Raw genomic sequence first — 26,907 nt, forward strand, 5'->3', positions numbered from 1 at the left:
AAAACACAAGAGTTAGGAAACTCTTTTTCTTCATCCCCAGGTTTTCCTAAAACAACCTCCCTGGCTCTCAGGGTCACAAGTGTGACAAAACAATGCCTTCATATTCACTAACCAACCGAAGGTGTATTGGGGTGCTGTGCAGCAGAGAGGAAGGCAGGTAATGGAGAAAGAAGAGGAGGCAAAGGCAATGTCCTTGGGAGGTGAGGGAAGGAGAGGAAGACAGGGAGGCACTCCAGGGCTCTGAAAGCTGCTTCTGTCCATCAACAAACATTTATTGAGCAGGAGGAGAAGAATAATCAACTCCATTCATACCAATGAAGACCAAATAAACTGACATTGTCTCAGAGACACACTCTTTCTGACTCCAAGCTGTCCAAGTACAAATTCCATTGGAAATGTCAGTGGCTGACCTTAGCTTGGTGACTGGAAGTCTAGAAACAGAGGAAGCGGAAAAAACCCAGACAAAAACCACACCAAAAAATGCTTTCTGGTCTTCTTTCCCTGAACTGGAGCTCCTCCACCTTTCCACGGGCCACTGATAGAGAGGAAATAGGACAGTATGCTAGGTGGGCTACCTGCCCTGATGCATAGAGAAAGTTAAGAGCCTTGATTTTTGGTTCTTGGCAGAATGTTTGGAGAAATGCCTGTCAAAGTGGTTCTCCAACCACCATGTGGTTTTGAACCAGACCAGTTTTGAACCAGACCAGTAAAGAAAGCATAGTTGAAAAAACCTGACAAGGGAAACTATGCCTCTTGTGATTAGGTTCTTAACAGTCATTCCTGGATGGAGATTGGGGTCTAAACTAAATCTCACCATTGTCACTAAAGCCTGTCATTATGTCCTGTCCATGGTATACATGGAGTAGATCTGTGGATATGCCTTTCCCATATTCAAAAGACCATTAGGTCATCATGTAGTCTTGCCTGGTAATTTGCCAACATCATCCTTATGGATAGTTCTCAATTATCCACAACAATGTGGCTAACAATACTGTACTTTCTACTTGATTTCTTAGACCCTTTATCCTCAAGAGTTGTTCATCTTTTTAACATGCCACAGACCCCTCCCTTTGGCAGGTTTGGGAAAATCCATTCTCAGAATAACATTTTTAAATAATTAAAGGAAATACTAAATTTCAGCTGGAGGTTGGCGAAAATGAAGATGTTTCCTGAAAGCTATCCATAGACCCCTTGGGTCCATGGATTCCATATTAAGAAGGCCTGCTTTACCTAGACATTTGCCAAGGTCAGCAGATTTAGAGCAAGAAAGGCCCTTAGAGATGACCTAGTCCAATGCTCTCATTTTACAGCTGAGTAAACTGGGGGGGCTGTGTGAGGTGACTTGCCCAGAATCACACACAGAGGGAGGAGGCTACAAAGCCCAGGTCTTCTGCCTCCAAATCCAGTGCTCTTTCCAAGCCCACTAAGCTGCCTTGGGAGAAGTCAGTCTCCTGTTTTAAAACGTTTCACAGATAAAGCACATGCTTTAACCAAGAGGTGACTGACTATATAGTGTGTTCTTTACAACTTTCTCAAGAGTGAGCTTGGCACACTTTCTCTACTCTACCTTGTGGGAAGGTCAAGAGGTAGGAAAGGGGAGCAGAGGGACAGTTTAAAGTACAACTTGTCTCCATATTGCTCCAATTCAAATGATTAACAAACTAGTAAAAGATACAGCGTTCATATGATAGTTTCTTTGTAGCTTTTTTTTTAAGGCTGTAATTCTTAGCTGAAAAACAGAGGAAATCAAATACACAGATGTTAAGCTAGTTGTATTAAAAGGAATGGTTTTGAGGATGACAAGCTGAAAGTGAAGTTAACTATGAATGATTAGTTTGACAAGCTCCATGCTGAATGCAACATAGGTCATCACAATAACAGAAAACACTCGGCAGCATTCGTGGGCAAGTTAAGTGGTTTCTTTAAAAGAAAAAAAAAGGAAGCACACAACACTTTTTTTTTTTTAAACATGAAAATTTCTCAACCCCATTCATTGTCCAAAGAACTCAAGAGCCTTCCTTTACAAAGTTCTCTTTTCTGCCAAAGACCTATAGCAAGTTTGGGATTTGTCAGAATCAGATGACGCCAAAGTTCATCCTTTTCCATGACATGTGTTCCATGAAATGAATTCCGTTTCCAAAACAAGCTATTAAGTTTTAAGTAACACAATCACTTTGGCCATTTGGAACAATGCAGCTGAATTTTTAAGTTTCAAATGTAGATTAAATGTAAAACAATACAGTCAGCAACAAGGCTAAGGACCAATGGGTCAAACCTGCAACTGGGCTTTACCATCCTATCATCTTTACAACCCAGTTGATGCTATTGGCACAATAAAATTATTCCATTAACCAGAAACCAAAGCAGGAGTTGCTGCTGGCTTCCAAGAGAAAAAGTGTTCTTTATAAGAATCTCCTTTGATTTTCATCCTCAAGGAAATTTAACTGGGACTAGCTAGACCATGGTTACTCATGAGAACACGTCAACGTTTAAAACATAAAACAAACAATGGATCATAAGTGAAAGATACTTTTAGAATATCAATAACATTCATTAGAAACAATGGGTGCATCTTATATATATATATACACACACACACACACACACACGTGCTTTGGCTGAATAATTAATTGATTTCACAGTCAGATTTCTGGGTATCCTACTAGGCTGTGTGGTATGAGCTCTGATAGCAAGGTTCTCTGCTTAGCAACTAGTCACTAAATTGCTGAAGCATGAACATCTGTGCTATTCTCAGGAAACTCTCTAGTCCCCTCTTGCAAGACTTTTCAGGGCCTAATGTTTAGGCTTTAACAAATCTCAGTATATATACAGATAACTCCCTTCAATGGCATACTCTTTCCCCAACAAGATTTCCACAATAGAAGAAATACTTTCTAAGAAATTATGCTTAATCAAGTGAGAATAAGCTAATAAAATATTTCCTAAGTATCCCTCCACTAAAGCCCTATTCTGAGACTTTGATATGAAGGTCACACCAGCAGAGTCCAAGCTGTAGATCCAGGCAGGCTGTGTTGAAATAGCCACAAGGATCATCACTGCAACATTGGCCAAAAGGAGAATTTTTGGGGGGTGGGGGTGGGGAAAAATTGCCACTCATGAAAACCATCAATTAAGGTAGGGTGAGGTTGCCATCTTAATGGGTGGCAGAAATAAATGAATGAATCTTTAGTATAATGAGCATCCCCTAGATGGAAGACTCTTTGCCAGGAGATGGAAATTCAAGTACTGCGTGCGGTCTCACACAGCAAGCAAAAGAATGACTAGTGAGGACAGGTTTAAGGAGATGATAAAACCAACACCCTGGATTAAACTTATGTGTGTACAACACTACTGTAATACCAAATGGTGGAATTTTGGAAATGCAATAAAATCAAGGCCTGGCATTTGCAAAGCATCTGTATGGCTTTACATGAAGGCAAGAAGGAAACAGTTTTTGGGCCATATCTCTACATATGGTTATTTAACCTACTCCTGTTCTGTTGATGACTGAGGGTCAGACAGATGATGGCACAGTGAATAGAGCACTAGAACGGGAAGTCAAGAAGACGCTGAGTTCAAATTCCACCTCAGACATCTACTGGCTATATGACCTTGTGTAAATCACTTAATCTCAGCCTCAGTTTCCTCAATTGTAAAGGGGACAATACTAGAACCTCCCTTGCAGGTTGTTGACGGGATCAAATGAGAGAATATCTGTAACAGCACTTGGCACAGAGCCTGGCACAAAGCAGACCCTATGTTAATGCTTGCTCCCTTCCCTTCCCCTTCCCCCAGTCATGTAGCAGATACTTCTATTAAAGATTAACTCCTTCTTTACCAGAGGTGCTTGCCTAAGTGAGGCCCAACACTCACTGATTATCAGAGGGTACTTTGGCTTGTACCAAATTCTCCAAACTCAAAGCAGCCTCATATTCTAGGACCTGCTTAACCAATGACAAATGCTCCTGTCTTTCTCCAGTAGGCCCATGCTGCACCCTTCAGCCCCTCCTCCAAACATCCCAGAACCAGTGGGTACCCAGGGTATACTGCAACTGGGGAAAGTTTCTAAATCCATTCAACTGAGAACTGAATTTATTCTGTGTTCACACACGCTCTCCAATTGCCTCTATTTTTCATTCAATTACACAGGAAAGGGCTGATGCCTCTAAATCACCCATCTGCTTTTGCTGGCAATTCTCCATCTAGATTCTCAACTTGGTTTGTGCATCGCAGTTGGTTACTATGCCCATCCTGATGAGGCTTCAGAAGAGAACTCTTGACTACAGGTAGACAAAAAGGGCAGAGTGCCAGGGGGTTTACCATCTAGTTCAAGTTTATAGATGAGGAAACTGAAAGTGACTTGCCCAAGGTCACATGTGCAGAGTATAGATTCCACACCCATTATTCTCAACATTAGACACAGGTACTTTGCTTTTTACCAGGCCAGAGCATTCCTGGAATCACTAACCCTACATTTTCTTTTGCTTTAGAGATATTAAAAATCATAGATTTGAAGCTAGAGGACCTTGGCAGTTAACTAAGCCCTATCCAATCCCCTTATTTTCATAGGTGAGGAAACTGAGGTTTAGAAAAGTTAAATGACTTGTCCAAGGTTGGCCCTGTCATTACTGGCTGAGCCAGGAACTTGAATCCAGGGCTCTTCTCCCATTTGTCCATCATGCTGCTTTCCCATTTCATAAACACCCTGCCTTATAACAGAGACATTAAAACCTCAAGGGGCTGCTGTTTCTTTATGAAATTAAGCCCTCCAAGCACCAAGGACCTTATCTCTTTGCTTCCCAGATCAGAGATTCAGACCATGTTGCCTTCTGAGAGACAGATTCCCCTCTCCCTAAGTTCTTACTATTGAGCACTAAAAGAAAAAAAAATAAATTTGGAAGATTCTTCCACAAGACATCTTATGCTTCTTTTTCTATGGGAATAGTTTGAGGGGGCCCCACTTATGCAAATTGTCCAGTGGATATTTTACCAGCATACCTCCAAAATAAACCCATTTGGCCATCTGATCTTATGATGGCCAATTCTCTGACTTACCTAAATAAACAGACCTGTATTAACAAAAGGAAGAAGAGGCATGGATAATGCGAAATGATCATTTATGCTTGACTCTGGAATAGAGTTGGAGATTCACAGTTGGTCAGACACACACACACATGCACGCACACACACCCACACAATGCCTATGTCTGCATCTGGACCCAACCCCATAATGGTTTAGCACTAACAATACCCAGCGGAGGGATAAAGGTAAAGGCAGCTGTAGTTAATGATGACTATAACTGGTTAAGATGGAAGACATGCACCCACTCTATAAATAGCTTTGAAATTCCACTTCTGTTTAGAAGTCTTGGATCACAGCTTCCTTCTAGAGCAGCCTTTTAAAATTCTTCCATATCTGATGATTAGGAGATCACAGGACTAGATCTGGAAGGGGCCCTTAGAGGTCGGCTTGTCTAACTCCTTTCATTTTACAGATGAGGAAACTGGGACCAGGGAGGTAAAGGGACCTGCCCCAGCTCACACGGATTATAAGGAGCAAATTTTAAACAAGGATCCAAGTCTCCTGCCTCCAAATCCAGCACTCTTCCAACTAGGCCATTCTGGCAACATTCTGCAATCTGGCCCCCAAAGTGCAGGTGTGTAGGGACTGCCTTCATGTGGGGGGCCATCCTATGGCTGAAGGGACAGCAGGCTGACAAGTGGGTTCAGTAACACGTGCAGCCCTAGATGGACTTGGGAGAGGAGGGTGGAGGCAGGGTGGGGAGACACACAGAATCTCAGGCTTCATGTTTATTCACGAAAGATCACTCAGGTTAGCACAATCCTTCTTACTGCATGGGTCTTGTTTGGGAGGGTGTGTGGGGAGCTGAGGGGGAAGATGGGGGCAGGGGGGAGAGGAGAGGACAGGGTGGGTGAGTCTATAGCGGCCGGGCAGAGGAAACAGATGCAACACGTCTTTGGCACTTAAGAAACTTCCCACTTTACTAGGGCATGAGGGTATCCTGGAGCTTATAACTGACACCAGGAAAAGGTATGAGAGTATTTTTCTGTAGTTACAGAGTTCCCTACCTGCTCTACCTGTATGGAGTTCACCAGACCTTAAAGTTGAACATGCCCTAAACAAAACAATCCTTTTCCATTTCCCTAAGCTCCAGGTTATAGGCCCAGCATGTGTATCAGGGATGAATTAGAACCAGAAAACTGCAGCTAGGGTGGGGCTTAAGAGTGTTTCAAAGGAAGCAGCTCTTTGCAGTCATATCTAGCACCTTTTGTCCTGGAATAACAACACACTTCACACACACAAAAAGAACCATACAGCACACCCTGGTTTTAGAAGAAGGGGAAACTGGGAGGTTTGGAGAGACTAAGAGTTACTTGAAAGGACATCTGTTTCCTGAGTTAGGGAAGAGAGCTGTGCATGGAATCCTAAAGCCTGCCACCTAGCACTCTGCTGTTCTGCCCCTTTGGGCATCTCCCCTAACATCTCCCCAAGCCTCAGACATGCTCTGCCCAGGTCAGGTCAGAATACAGCAGCATTGGGTGTCATCTTTCTCTTTGTTTTCATCGGGATGAAGGTGTCCCTCATTTGGGGAACTCTCTACAGCAACCTTTTTCTGCTCATCTGTATTGCTAAGGGAATCTGGGGGGATGACATTATTTTGCTCCTCCAAAGTATTAGTTTTAGAACACTGACTTTTGGGGGAAGTAAGAGGGGTTTTCTCAATTGAGGGACAATTCTCAGCAACCTCTTTTTTCACACCTGCTAAGAATATGGGGGACTCCCAGCTGCTGCTGACCCGAGGTTTATCCTGCTCCTCCTCCTCAGAAATATTTTGAGGCACAGGTTTGGAGGTAGCAGGCCGGTTCATCTTCTGAGAACGGACACCAGACTGGAAAGGCAGGGCATTCTGTCCTCTGCGGCTGCACTCCTCTGCGAAGGCTTCTGCATCTTCTACACCTGAAAGAGCACACAAAGGCAAGAGAGATGTAAGAAGGGCATTCTGGAAAATGGCAGCCATTGCACCAAGAATGTGTTAGGACATGGTTCACTTTTTGTCCCCTAGCAGGAACAAGACAGCCAATGTTTGCTTTGAAAAATCTGAAACAAAGAGCTTGGCCTTGGCCCCTTTCAAAGGTAATGATTCCTGAAAGAGTCCTTCTGACAAGCTACCATCTCTTTCACCAATCACACACCATATACTTTCCATTTCAGTTCAGTTTAGCATATCTTAGATAGGAAAAGAGAAAGGGGAAGAATAATGTGTCATGAAAATTCAATCCTGCACGTTGCTGCTGTTGTGGGTCCAATGTTCTTCCTAGTGCATTTTTGACAGTTCAATAGACAAATCATTCCCTAGAGTGATCTTGTTCTAGATTTTTTTAAAAAAGTTTTCCTCAGGCAGACTGTCCTAGACAAATTCAACAATCACCATGCAGGGTAAAAAAGGCAAGGAATGGAGTTAATGATTTCATTTCCATGAAGCTTTTGCTCTAGAATCAGGGCAAAAAGCTTCTGAGTACTGAAGGTATTTGCTAACCATCCATCTAACATGAGGGGAAGTATACTGTGATAGAGGTGGTATCCTAATAGAAATGACAGGACAGTCAAATACCCCACCAAATTCCAGTATGTACTTCCTGAATGACTCCAACTGGGAAGTGGTATTGTTTTAGAGATTCCAGCCTCACTTGCACTGAACGTTGGAGTTTCTGAGTTCTGAACATTCCTCCCTTGGAATTTGAAGATTTATCATTCAGGAAGGAGATATTTCTAACTTATTTTGCCAAGTTGTGTCCTTGTTGTTTTTGTTAAGCTCTTCAAAACTGGGGGTTGGGAATAGCTTTGAATGCTGGGCAGTGAGTAAAAACAAAATGTGGGACTGGTTGAAAATAGTTGCAGAATGATTTCAATTTAAATTCTCACAAACTGCTTAGACTGGACTTTTGATTGAGTAGTCAGATGACACAGACATAAATGAGAAGCACTTGAAGCAATGGGAGAAGGTCATTAATGTCATTTAAAAATCCAGTGATTCACCTGATATGCTTAGCATCAAGAAGCAGTGATTGCCCCTGCCCCTTCTTCACTTGTGATGCTCCATTCCCTAACTGAATATTTTCTCTAGCTATTTTCCATGCTTTGGAATGCTCTCTTTCCTCCCCTCCTGGCTTCCTTCAAGTCTCAGCTAAAAATCCCACCTTTTGCAAGAATCCTTTCCCAGTCCTCCTTAATCTTAGTGCCTTCCCTCTGAGACTGCCCCTCAATCTAGCCTGTCTATATCTTCTTTGTAAATAGTTGCTTGCATGTTTAATTCTCTCCCAACCTCCATTTAGGTGTGACCTCCTGGAAAGCTGGGACTTTCAAACGAACAAAAAAACTGGACTTTCTGCCATTCTCTGTATTGCCAACTCTTAGCACAGTGCCTGGCACAGAGTGGGCACTTCATAAATGTTAGTTGACTGGTTGTACTTACTAAAGGATACTTAGGAGCACAAAGCCCACCCTGAAGCTTTGCATTTTCACTCTTAACACATCTCACAAAAGAAATACCATGGAGGCTTGTGATTTTATGTGGTTACAAAATGTGTGCTTATAAGAAGCATTCCGGATTATGCTCCCCCACAAGATCAACTGTGCCCTCGCGATCCTGTGCACTGTGCTGTTGTCCACCCTTAGTTGTAGAAGCTAATAAAAAGAAGATACTTTGACTTTCCATGACAGGATTCACACACAAATAAGATACCTGAAGTTTTTTATGTATCACCATTGGATCTAGGAAATAGACTCAAGTTTAAATTTACTGGCCTTTGGAAAAGGTTGTCTCCCCTTTTCACCAAACTTCCAGAGTTGGATGGGACCTCAGAGGCCATCAAGTTCTCTGCAACATGCCTGACAAATAATGGTTACATTTATGCCAAATTTTCTTACCAACCAGAATTTTGATGTACTACCTGTTATAAACACAATAAATAAAACCTGTTAACAACAAAATGTTTTCTAGAGAAACTGGACTTTCTCATTTCCCATTGTGGTAGTATAGCTGAAGCCTCATCCTTCTGATAACAGAGATCAATGAGCATAGGCTGTAATGAATCTTCTGGGGTAAGACAATCTCATCAATAAGCTTATGTTCAAACTACCAGCTGGAGTTTAGGAATTTTGGCCTCAATAGTTTGTCTCCTTAAACAGAGTATAAATCAGATTGTGAGAATAGTGAGCACAGACTTGCATTTTGTTGTCACTAATGGGAATTCCAGGTCCAGTCAACATTCACCTAGTCACTCCCCTTCATACATCACCAATAGAATTTCCCTTGAAATATAGAAAATAATCCAGCCCAATAATAACTGTGTTTATTCAACACTTCCCTTGATGATTTCAAGGGTGGAGTTCTCAAGACTTCATCTTCTAAGCTTCCCATGAATACAGCCTCCGCACACCCCCACCTCACCCCACCTGCCCTGAAGCTCTCCTCCTCTCCCAAAAGACACACAACAGTTATTCTTGTGGGCATGAATGCAGGAGTCCCTCAGCTCTACAACTGCCATATCCATAGACCAAGAGGCCAAAAGGGAGTGGCTGATAACCAATTCTCCCATTCACTCATAGTGTGTGATTACAACCGAAGTGATATATGGAAACTTTGGTCTTTCATTTCCTACCCACTAGCCAGAGAACTCCTCCCATAAGCCTCCTGAGGATTCCAATGAACAAGATTGTTGGATCTCAACATTTTAAGTTGGAAGAGACCTTAGAAAATCACAGGATCGTAACACAAAGCTAGAAAGTCTAGTACAAGTCATCTAATCACACTCATTTTACAGATAAGGAAACTACAGAGTTCAGGAAAGTTAGGGTTTGCCCCCAGTCACACAGGTGGAATTTGAACCCAGGTCCTTTGACTCTAAGGCCAATGCTCTTTCCACTTCGAACATTACAGAATCTAGGGCTGCAAGGGCCCCCAGAGATTTATGGTTCTAATTAACCTTGAGTAGTCTAATGTCTCATTCACTGTAGAGATGAAGAAACCAAGTCTCAGACAAGACAAATGACTTCCCTACAGTCACACTACTAATTAGGGACAGAAAAGTTACTGGAATCCAAGTCCTACCTCCCAGCCCCATGTGCATCTATTAACCATGTGGCCTGAGGGTCACCAGTAAAAGTAAACTTTTGATTTTTACTTTAATAAAAGGGATAACACGTAACCTAAAGAATCACTTCAATTTCCTCATTTCTAAAACAAGGGGGTTAGACTAGATTGTCTCTTTGAGTTCTCAAATTCTAAGATTCTACATAGGGCTTAGTTTAAGAAAACAAAACGAAGCAAAATCCATGGACCCCTAGGCAAGGGCTTCAAAGGAGGAATCTTCAAGCAGGTCCCTATGGACAGAATTTAACTGGGCTAATGGAAAAACTGGCCAGAACTCAGAATTTCCAGATGATTCAGTCACAGAAGGAGTATTTTCACTAAAGGTGAGGTGGCAACTGGAAACTGGTTTTGCCCCATCTGGGGTTTCTGTGGTATGATGCAGCAAACTGTGAAACTCCAAAATGCTCTGCCTGCAGGGTGAGGTAAAGTCTAGCATTGAACACAGACAACAAGGTGCAAACCTGGATCCCAACTAGCTGTCAGTCTACTTCCCTGTGAAAGGGAGTGGGGAAAACTAGAAAATTATGCTGTTACATCCTGGTGGTAAGGGCAGAGTGCTTGGGACACATTTCAAAAACCCTGATTGTGAAACTGAACAGGAGGGGAGATAGGAAGGGGATTTTTGTGACCAACTTTCTGTAAGCTCACCTGGCTGCTTCCTTTAACCTACGTGGTTTCCCTGGCGATGAGTCGGTTGCCAGTCAACACAGCACAGTACAGCTGCTAATCACAGTCACCTTAGGATAAACTCCTTTGCCTTCGAACATTAAACACTGGCCAACCGCTCAGTTTTTTTCTTCCTTGGGAAGGAATAGGCTCTTGGACCAATTCCACTTCAATAAAAAGCAGCAAATGTAGGTCAGAGATTGGGGTATAGTATGGGTCCCAGGGTAGGAACGTTTCAATGTTAACTAGTCCATCCTCCTGCCTTCAGGCAGAACCGCACCTAAATCATGCCGGACATGTGAGGAATTCATGAACTCACATAATTACATAAAATTTAACATATACCTTATTAATGTGGAAGATTTAACAATTTTCAAGCTTTAGCCATGTGACACTTTGCCTTTTGAGCCTAAAACAGAGAAAGTATTTCAGCATACTTTCAGGTACTAGGAAAGAGAGAAGCAACGCTCTCCATTAGTCTTAACTGGAGAGGTAATGGGTTGCCATAGCCACAAGACTGGTGAATTAATCACCCAGACCTCCAAGGTGGCATCTTGCCATGTCACCTTGAGATCTCATAAGGTAGAGGAGAATGAGTGCTGGATTTGGAGTCAATCTTGATTCTGCCCTTGCTAAATGTATGACCCTGGTCAGTCATTTTACTTTTCTGAGACTCAGTTTTCTCATTTTTAAAATAAGAAAGCTAGATTAAATGATCTTTAAGGTCCCTTCTAGCTCCAAATCTATGATCCTAAGAGGGGAAATCCAGAGTCAAGTGTTAAGGGAGAGCATTTTTGAATGTGGCTTTCAATGCATATATCACACACTAGATGTTTTCATTTCTTTTCTAAGCTGCCACTCCTACATAAAATCTTTTTTCCCCTTTCCCCACTGCTTTTGTTTTTAATTTATTACTTTTAACATTCAGTTTTTTAAAAATTATGAGTTCCAAATTCTCTCCTTCCCCCTAGCCCCTCCCACACACACTGAGAAGGTATGCAATATAGTATCAATCACATACCCACATAAAATCTTAAAGAGCTAAAAAGTGATCTCAGAGGCAATCTAGTACAATCCCTATTCAAGTCATGAAGAGCCTTGCACAACAACCTCAAAAAGTGGTAACTGAATTTTTGCTCTGATACCTAAAGTGACCTGGAAATCACTAGATACAAAGGTACACCATTCCACTGTCAGACTTTTTAACTATCAGGAAGTTTTTCTTTATGTTGAGCCAAAAATACTACTCCCTGCAATTTCCAGTGACTGGTCCTAATCCTGTTCTTTGTGGCTAAATAGTATAAGCAAATCCAATTCCCTCCAAATCCCTATTAAAACCTTTCAGATACCTGGAGGCTGATTATTTGGTCCCCTCTAAACTTTCTCTTCTCCACACTAAATATTTCCAACTCCTTATGGCATGGTTGCTAGTCACCATCTTAGTCACTCTTCTCCATGTTCTCCAACATATCTCTAATCCTATTAAATGTGATACCCAGAACTGGACACAACACATTGCCAGGGATAGTCTGGACAGGAACCGTTCAACAGGGCTAGCATGGCTCCCTAGGTCTAGATACATCTATTGATACGGAACAAGATTACACTAGCTTTTTGGATTGCCTACAACTGACTGTAGCCATCACACTATGGACAGAACTGATCCAACAGTCTATTAGAAAAGCCCTATGTTTTTTCACATGAATTGTTTCCTGATCTCCCTTTCCCTTACACTCTTTTCAAATTTTATTATCAGTTACAACCCAGCATAAGAAGGCAACTGCTTTGGATTCTAATTCTATCACCTATCATACTAGTCACTGAGGTATGACATACATTAGGGATCTCTTTCTATAAGTTACTTTATAGAACTTGGTTTCTATAAGGGTCTTTTCTGCCACTTGTTTCAGCAGATACCTCACACAGCTTGTTGAACTTATTAACAGACTTAATATTCAATCAAGCAAAACCACATTCCACCTTGACCACATTCTGTCTTTTGGGGACATTCATGTTGGGCCTTTTTTCTGTTTATGTTATCTATACTGCATTAATTTTCACTATGTGTGCTGGGGTCTGCATCACATATGTAAGTAAATCTTGTTGCCACAATGAGTTTGTAACTTCCTTGAATAAATCAAGGGCAAACCACCAATCACACTTCATTGCCCATTCAACATTCCCCAAACTGTATTGACTGAGCTGGCAGAATGGACAACCCTGGGAAAGGAAAGAAATGGAAGGTAACTGAAAAAATGAGGACCAAGAATCCAACAATGCCTTCTGATCCGGCTAAAAGTAAAATTAGGGTCTGATGAAACAAAGTTCAAAGCAAGAAAGATCCATCATTTTTTTAAAAAGAAAATACATGCCCCATCATCAGCGATTATCACTGTAATACCTATGTTAACAGAGAGACAGACAGTGAGGTACAATAGAAAGCACTCTGAACTTGGAGACCAAGAAGCAAGATCTGAACACCATTTCTACCACTTACTAGTTACCTCATTTTATGCAAGCCAATTAGCCTGGCTGAGCTTCACTTTTCTGATGTGGTGATAACACTTGTAATGGTTAGCTTACAGAGCTATAGTAAGATAATTATAGGAAGATCTCTGTAAAATTAAAGCACTATCTAATGTAAGCTATTATCACTCATTCCAACATATGAGTAGGTAGTACAAGGAACACAATCAGGAAGCAGCACAAGGAATGCAGTCAGTAAGTCAGTAAGTGCTTAATAAACCACTTCTTCCATTCAACTCAAACTTTTACTAACACCAACCCCTCCTAATTTTTAGTGTCCTCTTCTTCAGGAGATTACCTTATATTTAATTTTCTATTTGGTTGGTGATTTCCCCAGTAGAGTATAAGCACCTTGAAGGCTGAGTCTATTTCAATTAAGCCTCTTGTACTCCAGTGCCTAGGGTAGTGCCTTGTAGATAGCAGGTGCATAATAAAGATAGCAGAGTGGAAAAAACATTGAACTTGGGGTCAGGAAGACCTGAGTTCCAATCCACTGACACTTTCTTGCTATGGAACCCTAGGCAAGCCATATAACCACTCACAACCTCAGTTTTCTCATCTGTAAAATGGAGATAATAGTACCTACTCCCCATGGTTGTGAGGATCAAAGGAGATAATATTTGTAAAGCCTTTTACAAACCTTAAAGTCCTATACAGTGCTAGATATAAAGTGCTAGCTAATAATATTGTTGTTCATATTAAATGTGTGTTAAATTGAAACACTAGACACTGGAGAACAAAATTAAACATGAAAACAGTTTCTGCCTTAAAAGAGATGACATTCTCAACACACAACATAGATGCTCATACACAGGATAATATCAAGGAGAACATGCTATTCAGTGCTGATAACTGCCTAGGCATTGCCTTCAAGGGCCTTACATTCTACCAACAACTTATCAAGTCAGTTTTCTACCTGGACTAAATATTAACGGATTCTGAGAGGTAAATTCAAGGAAAATAGTCATTCCAGGAGTAGAAGCTAGCCTTGTGCAAAGGCAGGCAAATGGAAGGTAGAATGCTGGTTTAGGCACTAAAATGTACAGATAGACCTGTAGGAAAGCAGGACAGTCTCTAACCCCCTCCCACTTCCACCCAGGAGTTAACAGACACTGGTAAAACCTCTGACTTGATGACCTTTTTGCCAACAGATGGATGTGGGGCTAGGGCAGAGAGAGGGCACTTACCCACAAGGATGTCTAAGAATGAGAATACTGTACAAACATTAAGATCTATTCTGATTACTACTACCAACCAGCAGATGCCTACCCACTAATTGTTCCCCACCTGCTGCCACCCACTCTCGAGGAAGCTTTTAGTTCTGACCATGGTGCTTTCTGACACTGTGAAAGCATCTGTGTTTGAGTCACAGAGCCATAGGCCCTGGCCAGTTGCCATGCTACAGACTCAGAAAAGCCTGGCTGCTTCCTGATTCCCCAAGACTGCGGATTATTTCCAATGCCTCCTGGAACCTTAAAGAAGAAGAAAAGGGAACCGGAGTCTGAGATGAGGTACTAGGGGAATTAGCTGCTTACAGGCAGTATGGCAGGAGCACTTATTACTCACTGGAGGGCATCTCTGGCCCGGATTCTTATTTTATAAGATGGGAGGGGGGGATGGTGAGGGGGAGAAAGAAGGTGGACTAAAAAATCTCTAAGGTTCCTTCCAGTTAAAAAATCTGTGAGTCTACAATCCCAGAGGCAACATTTAAGATTGCATCAGGACTGCAGTCACCAAAATTTTCCAAATCACCAATACCTTTTGAAAAGCTGTGTATTTGGGGTGGGAGAAGGACACACAACAAAACTTGTTATTTTACTGGTGCAAGGAACTCCTAGTAAAGCACACACAGGCCCTCAACCAATGAAGACCACCACTTTCTCTACAAACGAGTCTTTAAAGCAACCTGCCACGGGTCACACAGACAGTGTCTGAGGCCAGGCTTAAACCCAGTTCTTACCAACTGAGGCAATCCACTAACTAAACCATGCTGCCTTTCACCTAGGCTGCTGTTGGGCATTATCAGACACAGAATATATAGTTAATTACTGGAATGAGTAATAGAAATGAGGGGAAAAAAATTTTCTCCCATTTTTCAAATCTGGTTGTTTCCCCTCATCTTTGCATAATAATAATAACTATACATTATTACATAATATATATTATTATATAATATACATATATAATATATATTATTATATAATATTAACTTTATATATTAACTCATTTGATCTCCACAAAAAACACTGAGGTATATACTATTATTATCCCCTTTTAGAGTTGAAGAAAACGAGGCTGGGAGAGGGTGACAGAGCCAATAGAAAGAAGCCTCTTCATAACATGGAAAAATGAGCTTAGATGTTTAAAGGGAGCCTTGGATATCACCACATCTGTAAGTCAGCTAGCTGGCCAGTTCCTGGCCAGGGCAGAAATTACTTTCTCACATTTAGGTAAGCATTTATTTCAAAGTTTAACAAAGTCTCTAGGTGAGGCCTGTGTATTCTTGCCATCTGTGTAGTTAGGGAAACAAGATTCTGAGGTGAATGACACAGGAATCCAGTCAAACAAACCCAGTACTTTCCTGTGATTTCCTTGCTCTCTTCGAGAAAAGTTATTGGCCACAGAAGGATGGATTTTGAATCATGACCCTGAAATGATTCAGCAAACTCCACTCAGGGACTTGGAGTCACCAACAATCAAGGTTAAGAGGTTTTTTTTTCTCCCCGTGGCATTGCCTAAAACCATTTCTTTATTCCCAAACCTGTTCTTCTACTCTGAAATGGTAAAGGAAAGAGCTGGGGGTGAGAAAAGGGAGGGGAAGAAGGAGGAAGACTAAGAAGAGAGTTAAAGGAGGCTATTCTGTTTGACTAATACTGGCACACAGCTAAACACTTCTCTCATCTTTCTTTCTCCAGGCTTAGAAAAATTAATGGGGATGGGAAGGTAGGAGATTTAGATCCAGAAAGGACCTCAGAAGTTATCTAGTGCAACCCCTCCATTTTATACATGAGGAAACCGAGGCCGTGAAGCATTAAGTAACTGAGGTTGGAGCAGGGAAAAGAAACTGTGTTTAAAATCAGAAAACCAGATCTATACCCTGTTCCATGAATCCATTTTTTCTGCACTCCTGTCCTTTGGCTTGAGATTTATAAAAACAAGCCCACAAAATGCCAAGGCTGAGGACCAGCACCCAGCCTGCCCTGTGTAGATGCCATCTGATACATGAGGACTACCTACAGTTACAGAATCAGAGTACCACTGTCACAAAAGCACTGGTGTCCTGGCTGGGCAGACTGACTCCTGAATCCCCAGGGTTTGCTCAGCCCTTCCACGCCTCACAAAATCACCTATGGCCTTCATTTGGGAAGAGCAGTCATGGGCTCAAACACGCAGGCAACAGGTTACATGTGACATTTAACTTAATATTAGCTTTCCAGTCTGTTTTTTGGGGAAGAGGAAGGTAGAAGAGTATAATACAGAACTAGAGGACAAAAGTATCAATTATAACCTGTGGACTCTGAGTAAAGTAGGGGCTGATCTTTTTCTGCTCAGATCCATACGGCCTGAACCTACAGCAAGATACCCTGGGATATGGAGTTCCCAAAAAGAAGACACATAAGCATGGGTCTCCCAAGGACAGCTATCCAGGTTGATAAAGTTAAAGTATGGTATCAAATAAGAACAAGGCATGAGTCCCTTTGTCACTCCAATACCTAACAAGATAATAAATAGCAAAAGCAATATTCAAATTGGAACCCAGCTATATGGATATCCATAAAGCTCTCCTACTGGAGAATGGGCCAGTGTTTGCCCCAAATTCCCAGCAGAAAAGGCACTCTCATGCTAGGGGAAGTCCTTTTAAATTAATTCTTGTTTAAGCCCAGGGGCTTCACCGATCTATCTCACCCCACTTCCAGGTTTTGGGGGAATTGAAAATTTGTTTTCCCCCACCAAAAGGAAAGGGGGAAGGGCAGAGAGTAGACTACTACCCTAGAGCAGAGATATTAAAAAAGAGGGAGATGGTACATAACACTTAAAAGTAATTGGGAAACATTTAACAAAATAAATAAGCATACAATAAAACAATGTTAATTTGTGGTTCTAGAACTCAACATACAACTACGGGAATCCTTATGTATAGTATAGTGGCCCCATTTCTATTTGAGTCTGACAACTCAACCTAGAGTGTGTATGGCATTAAGAATTCACTCTTTGAAAAGCTTTGGAGATACTATTTTTTTGGGGGGAAGGGTGGCACAGAGGAGAAGGAAGAGGAGTAGTTTTCTTTCTCCAGTGGGTATATATTAAAAAAGTAGGCCAAATAGCTCGTCAAAAAGGAAAGCAGGAAGAAAAAACCATGCTGTCCACAATTTTTCCGAGTTATTTACCAGCAGAGGGCAATATTGTATACGAACAGCTTGAAGCAAGCAAAACTTAGCTTCCAGGGTTGCTTTTCAAGAAGGATGATAATAATTTTGTTTGCTGCTAGAGACTTTACCTATTTGCGGTAGTTTAGACAAAATGTTTAACAACAACAGTAAAAGCCCAGGAAGACTGATGGAGAAGAACTTTCCGCAAAACTGCATCTCTAAGGGGGCAATGTTATCTACTTTCTGCCAACTGTTGCAGTGGCAGACTAAATGCAATCTGGCTTTTTCCTGACCACATGAAAAACTGTTTTAAAACCAAGAATGCCATGGATTGGAAAGACACTTGCTCCTGCCTGCCCATCTTTGTTGTTTTCCCTGTTATTTCCTATGGAAATAGGGGAATATTTCATTTTTTGCATCCCAAGTGTCTAATGTAGTACCTGGCACATATAGTAGACACTTAATAAATGCTCCTTGACCTTTTCCGAGGGGTCTGCAGGGAGCTCTTTTCAAGGCCCAACAACAGACCACAGAGGTCTGGTTGAGCACTTTCATAAAACTCAATCCCCCCTCCCTGCTGCCTTCAGGGCAAAGTTGTGGCTACCATAAAGGTAGTAAGGAGTCTATGTAAGTTCTCTTCCCACAGAACCTCATTCAACTGCCAAGTATGACTGTATTATTTACTTTCCTTTGTACTCAAGGGCACCCAGCAGGTTTACTCCATTTTAGGCCTGTAAAATGCATCATCCTCCGGTGTTAAAAACCAAGTTAAAAAGAGGCAAAGTTTAATGGTAGTGGAGTGACCAGACTGGTTGCGAATGAATGTCTGAAATTTCCAGAAAACATTTAGCAAAAATGTAAAATGCAAAAGTAATATTAAAGTTGCAACCCAGCTCTATATTAATAAAGCTCTCTATCAATCTAATGAGTCTTCTTTTCCTACAATAGTTACTAACAGGATCAAATGTGATAGCATATGTACAGTGATTCTGCAAGCCTTAAATATACATACATATTTAAGTAGGTTATATATAAATGTTAGCTATTATTATGTGAATATGCACCATGCACCATGAGGGCTTAACAGATTCCAGTTGTTATTTTAGTAAAGGCCTATATCTAGCCACACGCTTCACCAGTTGTCCTTGGGATCAGACGGATACATTTACTAAGCAGTTGAGACGTGGTCTGAAGTACAGACAGTGTCACAGAGAAAGGCTTCCTGGTCCAAATGAAGAGGAGGGAAGAGAACCCGTGAGAAGTCTCAGTGACTCCATGCCCTCATCAACTAAGTTAATAATTAATCATCCCATCTTTTATATAGCATATTAAAAATTAAATTTGCAACTAGGAAAATATGTATAGTTCATCTCTGCGTAACTGGAATTGCAAAGTGTGTGGCAGAAGAACAGGTGAAAGATTTATATTTTCAGAACAGATGGGTTATATTTATCTGGAGAGGCAGCAAGACTGGTTGATATAATACTGGACTTAAGGAAGATCTGGATTCAAATCCCATCTCTGACATTAACTGTATGACTATGGATAAATCACACAATTTCTCTGGTATCAGTTTCCTCACCAATAAAATGGGGATAAAAATCTGTGATACCTACCTCACAGTACTGTTTTGTGGGTCAAATGAGATATCATGTTGGCACTTTGCCAACTTTAAAGCTTTGTATAAAAAATTAGTTATTATTACTATTAGCCAATAAGATAATTCTAATTCTTTTTTGGTCCCACACTAAACAAATTTACAAAAAAGGCAAACAAGATTGGGATTAATTTCTTCTGTGTCATATAAGGCGCAATAACATATAATCCCTCTGGGTACTGGAAAAAAGCTGGCAATAAACGATCTGTATTCAGAAGGCAATTTCTTGCTATTTGTAGTATGTGTTGTTAGGGGAAATGACTTTAATTAAAAAGACAGAAACCCACAATACCAGGCTTGTCATTACAGTTCAAATAACTTTCCCTAAAACATAATGGAGCACCAAATGTGGAGCCTTGAAAGAGTACTATCAGCATTATAAAGGAGGGTCCCCCAAAATAGCTTCTCTTCTCTGTCCACAATGTAAAGTGACTTCAGTATTGCAAACCTTTAATCCTAGAAGGTTTGAACTCTTGATAGCTGTTTTCTGCTTTGTGATAATTCACAATCGTCTTTCAAGAACTGAACCCCAAAGTTGACATTCAGGTTCTAAGTTCAACTTCTCTGGAGCAGAGGTTCTATTTTTGTACTCAGTAATAATGAGATATGCTATTAGATCAAACAAAAAAATTAGCACAGGCCTGAAAGAAATTATGTTGGGCACGGAGGGAAAAATGAGAGAAAAAAATAAATGCTAATAAAAATTGACAACCTAAACCAATGTAGGTTAATTCTCAATACCCTCAGAGTGAAATGGACAAAATACAAAATTTACACCTTTGAATTCTGGTTGTTATTCCATGTGGTTACATTGCGAGAACAGGATATAACAAACACTATGAACATAAATGTTATGATGAAAGTTTAGCAAGGGAAAAGAACAATTTGGTAGGATTATCAATCAATCAGTCTTAGGGAATAGGTAAATAGCTCTTATAAACAAGTAGCAGTGTCTTTTAATAGGCAAGTAACCTCTACAAAGAGCTATTTAGAGTAAGTAGGGTTGGTCAAGATTAGGAGTGGTCACCAGTTTACTGGATTCTGGTATAAGATGCTAGGTGTACTGATTAAAGTTAACTTTGCACCCCCCCACCCTGGAAAGTATGGAGAAAGATCCAACATAACAAACTGTGACAGTCAAGAACTGAAAACAAAATCAGTGCCAAATAACTGAGGAAAGGCTGAATAAGCTGAAATGCAATGGAATATTTCTGTAAAACAGGACACAAATGAGGTAGCACAACGGACAGAGCTCTGGACTTGGGAGTCAGTAATTTACCACCTCAGATACTGTGGGACCTAGGCAAATTATGACCTGCCTCAGTCTGCTCATCTGTAAAATGGGGATAATACTAGCACCCATCTCACAATTGTGTTGTAAGGATCAAATTACTTAATATAAAGTGCTTTGTAAACCTTATAAAATATATAAGCCTATAAAATAAATTAAAAATTATAATATATAAAACATAAACCTATAAATATATAAACATATAAATGCTATTATTATTATTACCTATTATTCAAAGAAACATGAGATTAGTATGAACTAAGGCAGAGTGTAATCAATGAAGAAGCATTTACTAAGTGCTTAACATGTGCCAGGCAATCTGCTAGGCACTGAAGATGCAAAAAGACAAACACAATGAGCACAGACATGCTAAAAGGAAGTCCAACTGTGAGTAAGTGAGAAACCAATCATGGTTCCAGGGGAAAAGATGAAATCATCTCTACGGAGGAGACAACTAGAACAGAATGTTGTACACTCTGGCGCACATTTATCTGTCAGCTGTTTTTTTCTTAATTGTTTTTCTTCATTGTAAGAAGGTTCACTTTTGGGATAAGATAGTGTATCTCTAGAAATCATTTTGATATAAAAACAGAAGACATCAATAAAATAAATAGTATGGAAAAGCAATTAGTTTGTCACTTGCTAAGAATTAGGTTTTGCAGATTTACTTTGGAATTCATGACCATATTAAGCTTTTAAGCATCAGAATGTTATCTATTAAGCCTTTGAGAGATGTGGTAATCCAATGATGACTAATGTTCTGGCTTTTTCCAGCATTTCCTTAAATATTAGTCACCTTCATGCATCAATGCAGAGAAAAGTTAATTTCAAATCTCTTCTAACAGTGTATTTTAACATGTAACTTTTCAAAGGCCAATAAAAGTTCTAGGAGGTAGGAGAGCCATGCCCACTGTTAACAGACACTCAAAACTTGTGTTTCAAATATCATAGGTTGACAGACCTATCAAAGGGGATTTCCTTGGTTTGACTTAAGGATGGTAACAACAGCTAAGATTTATCTAATGTTTTAAGGCTTGCAAAATGTTATAGATAGGCAGATATAGATATATATATACAGGTATGTATATAATTTTCATCCCAAAAAAATCACACTAGTAATCATTACAGCCTCAATTTTATAGAATTGAGTCACAAAGGGTTTATGTGACCTGGTTAGTCATATTACTACTAATAGGTAGCAGAGTTAAGGACTCAAACCCAGACCTGACTCCAAATACAATAACTCAGAATTTAAACATGGATCATGAGTTCATAAAATCAGAAATTTGGACAGTTATGTGAGACCTCAGAAATCTAGTCCAATTCTTTCATTTTACAGATGAGGAAATTGGACCAGAAAGGTTAAGCAACTTGCCCCCTAAGTCACAGGTCTTAAGTGGCAGAGCTGGGATTTGAACCCGGGTTCTCTGAATGCAGAATTTGGGCTCTATCTACATTATTGCTTTGACCCCATTGTTTAAACTAGGTAATGCTAGATAACTATCTGAATAGATCTTGGCTTCCTTTTGGTTTAGTGGAATGAAAACAAGTTAGAACCACTTTCTCATCACCCTAATAAGTACACAAGGGCAGTTTCACCAAATTAGGATAAGCTTCACTAAGCCCCCAGTAGTCTTACTTAGGAACCGAAAAGCAGATGACAATTGTTAAGTCCTGCGCATCTCCATGGAAGCAATTCCAAACATTTCAAAAATGTTTCAGTGCTCAAATACTGCATTTCTATTGAGGACTCTCACTACCAGCTGAATACGCTAACATCGCAAAACTCCTCAGAGAATCAAATTATTAAACCTCACAAATTCAGCTGCCTCAATTTTCTTGTGCTCAGAAAGAGCTTCAAATTTTCTTGAATTTTATTCAAGTTGCCAACATTGCTAACTTGGGGTGACAATTGGTCAAGCACCTTTCCAGAGTGCTAACCCTAAAGAAGCAACACCTTAACAAAAGGGCAAATAATTCTTAAAAAACAAAACGAGACAAAAATCTGTCAGTATCCTCTAGGGCTAAAAAAGGCTAGAATCATTCAGAAGCTATCCTTGGAATGTAATGGCAGCTGTTACACTTGCACCATCATCTCACATGCCTCCATTCTTTCCCAAACTGGAGAAGTCCACAGGCCATGAAGGAGTTCAGTTGATAAAATGCAAATGAAAACATGAACCCGACTGCTCTTTTCCTTAAATACAAACTGAGCAGCTTTGACCAAATATGAACTGCTTCCCAAGGAATGTGGAGACCATGTTCTCTTGGTCTCACACTAGTTCCAGCAATGCATACCACCTGAACAGCATTTTTCATGATCGCTCCATTCAAGGCAAAGGTATATGCCAACATGTATTCCACTAAGGAGTTTGACCAGTCTGTGTTGGGAGCCTCACTGGATTGGCAGGGGGCATATACTCATCCTCAGCAATTAGCCAGGGCACAACCTCAAACTGCAGTGCTAAGTATTCTCATTCGAAGGGCTTTGGATCTCATCTAGCCCAATCCCTCCTTTTCATAGATGAGAAAACTGAGGTTCCAGTAATTCATGAAGTAACTTAGAGCAGTAGTATAGCACAAGAACAGATCACTTTTTCTAGGAATGAAAATACATTAATATGTGTTTAAATGGGCTCAGTTGCTTGTCTGTAAAATAGGAATTCCTGCACCTCATGGAGTTGTTGGTTAGAAAGCAACACTGTAAACTATAAAATGATAAAAGAATTTGAGCTATTGATAACGATTACTTAAGTCACAGAGCTCATGACAGAGCTGGGATTAGAACCCAGAACTCTGGACTCCCAGGAAGACACTGTTCACTATCCCACACATGTTAGTTCTTTATAAGGTTCTTCCCAAAGCTAAGGTTCAATGAAAAAGCAAGGCTTCAACTCAAGCTATACATCAGGGCTTACTGGAAAGCAGTGTCCCAAGATGACCAAAAGAGTACCACTAAGTTTTTGCTTTAGTCATCACACTATCCTTGCATTATAGGAGACCATAAATACTAAATACTCAGTGGCAATCTATTGGGGGTAGGTTCCAATGGACAGGTCACCTGTCAAACACTTAGGTTCACAGGATCAAATATTTAGGGCTGGAAGGGATTCAAGGGGCCATCTATTCCAACCCCTTAAATTGGCAGGGTTCAAACTTGTGTCTTCAGTCTCCAGTGTCAATGTTCTTCTGCTCAGTGTCTGGCTACTCATCTCTTACAGGGGCTGAGAGTAGGTGTCTCAGGCCAAGGTAGTGGGAAGAAACAAAGTGGGACAGAATCACAAAACATACAAAAGGAGACAAACGGTAAACCGAGACGGGTGACCTTGGGCAAGTCACTTAGCTAGTACTGCTTGAAATGTCTCTTTTCTCTCAAATTAGAACACTGGGCTAATCCTTCTCTAAGGGTTTCAGGAGCCAGAGCCTCAGAACAAAGGGAAAAAAGGTGACAGCACAAAGAACAATGGACAAAGGCTGGTATGAAGAACTGAACCCAATTGTTTTCTCAATCAGACCCTTGGGAAAAGACATGTCTTTAGGGAGTTGATAGCTTTCATTTGGCTTACTACACCCCCCCTCAACATATTACAACACAGCCACTTGACAGCACTGCCAGTTCACCCTGTTCCTCCCCATCTTACAAGTTAATTTTGGCTGGTGACGCAGTTGCCACCCATTAGGAGCTGAGCACTTCGGGCTGGAAAACAGAGGCTGGAAGGGAAGAAATGCCAACATCAGCAATAACCCTGCCCCTTTCTACCTACCCTTTCCCTAAAGGACTACTTCATGGGATAAGGCCTGTGTGTACAGACCGACTGGGGAAGGAGGAAAGGATGAAAACAATTTGGTTATTTTAACTCCCAGTTCTTCAAATGCAGACCCAGAGGAATGATTCATGCCAAAACAAATCTTTGCAAATGAAAGCACATATTGACAATGACTAAAAATAGATATGTAAACCTATTCACCCCAAATTAGCTCAGAGGGCCGCCTTCTCCATCAGTCCTCTTTTATCATGTTGGAAACCATACTGGTGCTGTGGGTGATTTAACCATGATATGCTGTAATGCTGTCCACAAGAGTGGCTTTTATAATTTTTAAAGAAAAAAGGAACAACTATAAAATTATGAGGCAGCCAAAATAAATCTTTAAATGATACTTTTACGGGATACTAACAAAACACTCCAAGCAGTGACATTTTGAACAATCTAATTTCTCCAAGCATTAGCTGCCCTATCATCACAGGAATATCCCATGGAAGCACTAGTCCTTTTTCTGGCTTTGAGATCGACCCTTTTGTTTAAGATCTCTCTCTCTGCAGGAAACTTTGGACAAAATAACATAAAGCCTGGTAAACAAAATGCCAACTGGGAGAAAACACAGGTATATACCTCAGTGAGCACAATAAGGACTATCTTAAAAGGTTGCCTATAGGGTAAAATATTGTGTAATAAATACTTTATTCCTGATTCATTTCTGTAAGAAGAGATATGCTATTACAGGGAAGGCCACACCTACTGCACTTGGTCATTTTAAGGATACTCCTCCTGGGAACTGGAGACTGTCTGCTGAGGGGTTTCCCTTGGATTAGCAGGAGGTAGGCAATTATCTTTAGAAAGGACCCAAAGAAAAAACTCTGCAGCACAGAGTTCTCTCCAGAGGCTGGTCACCATGGAAAAGGTGGGGAGGAGGGAGCTGTGCACCTACCCATCCCCGATTTCATTAAGAAGCACACAGTCCCAAGACAGCTAATGCAATTTCAAGATTCCAGCCTGATGTGGCTTCTGGAGATCATTACTTGGACACTGCTGTGGCTCCATGGATGTATCATTCACTTGAAGGAGATCTGAAATGTTTTCTTAATGGTCTGTTGACTATTGTTTGAATCTCAAAACTAATCCAGAAAATGGTGTAACCTTGTAAAGGTTTTCACTTGATGTTACGATGATTTCAAAGGGACTAACTAGGACACCACAGGAATAAAGGGAAGTACACCTATCCTACAACAAACAACAGAGATGATAAAAATTGCCCACAACACAAGTAACTATAAATGAATCCTATTTTACAATTGTACCAGAAAGAGGGGGAGCTGTTGCTAGGATGGTCACCTCACATTCAGTTAACAAACTATGTGTTGTCACTGATTTGTTTAGGCAGGGTACTCAACAGTGTCCTTTTCATGATCCTTCCTCTTAGGGAGTTTCAGTTCAGTTGGGATAGGCCACATGAAAACCTGTGGCGGGGGTGACAAGGGGAAGTTTGGAGGGAACAATTTGTGGGTATTTTTATCCAATTGATTCTCCCACAGTAAGTTAACAACATTAATCTACTCTGACGCAACATTAGTTTTTTCCTGGGGAAAAAACTTAGTTACTTCTGTTTCCAATACAACCAGAAGCAACTAAAGTTCCATTTGTTTGGCACTTGTTCCGTATCTCCCTCACTAACAGACTCCTGTGATGCTTCTTGGTGAGGTGGGGGAGATGCACCTGCAGGTCCTATACAAGCCAGAAAGGCTTCCAGTCCCAAATGATGATGATATTTTCATTGGAGAAGCAGTCTAAATTCACCAAGGCTCATCCCAGGTCGGCTGTGAGATGAATTTTTCTATCATATCAATTCTCAAAGATCATCTATTAAGTCAGATAGAAGGGCTGCACTCTGTATTTGTGGAAGGAATGCACACACTTATAGATTTGCAGATCCTTGAAGTACTGAAGTCTAAATAAAGCACACAGTCTGTTAGGCAATGTGCCCAGGGAGAGACATTACTCAACGCTTAACACTGTTTCTTGTATTCATGCCTGAAAATACAATAACTGACATGTTATAAAAAATGTTCTAAAGTTTGACTAGTATTTTAGACATCTCATGTGAGTCTTTCACAGTACTATGAATTAAATACTATGGACATATTTTCCCCCATTTTACAGATGAAGAAATTCAAACAGAGAGCTGATTATGACTTGCCCATGGTCTTAGCTAGTAAGGGTCAGAGGAAGGATATGAACACAGATCTTCCTATCCAGTTCAGCACTCCATCCAGCGTTGACACAACGCACAGGCTGGCGTAACTCTTAGCACATGAGAAAGTAAAAGCTGAATACAATACCCATTCCTATTAAAAACACTAGAAAACATAGGGATAAATGGAGCTTTTCTTAAAATAGGTATAATTTATCTAAAACCAAAAGTAAGCATTATCTGTAATGTGAATAA

At 40.6% G+C, this 26,907-nt stretch overlaps 1 protein-coding gene across 7 annotated transcripts in view; it reads right to left on the reverse strand.

Moving 5' to 3' along the window:
- Positions 1-26,907, reverse strand: part of DNAJB6 (DnaJ heat shock protein family (Hsp40) member B6) — a 127,289-nt gene that overhangs the window by 6,895 nt on the left and 93,487 nt on the right. For all 7 annotated transcript variants that reach the window (XM_072652086.1, XM_072652082.1, XM_072652088.1 and 4 more), the window contains one exon: positions 6,782-6,979. In XM_072652086.1, the coding sequence (XP_072508187.1) occupies positions 6,782-6,979 (198 nt within the window). The remainder of the gene's footprint in view (positions 1-6,781; positions 6,980-26,907) is intronic.

This window comes from Notamacropus eugenii, chromosome 3 (assembly GCF_028372415.1).
Source record: "Notamacropus eugenii isolate mMacEug1 chromosome 3, mMacEug1.pri_v2, whole genome shotgun sequence".
Lineage (NCBI taxonomy): Eukaryota > Metazoa > Chordata > Mammalia > Diprotodontia > Macropodidae > Notamacropus > Notamacropus eugenii.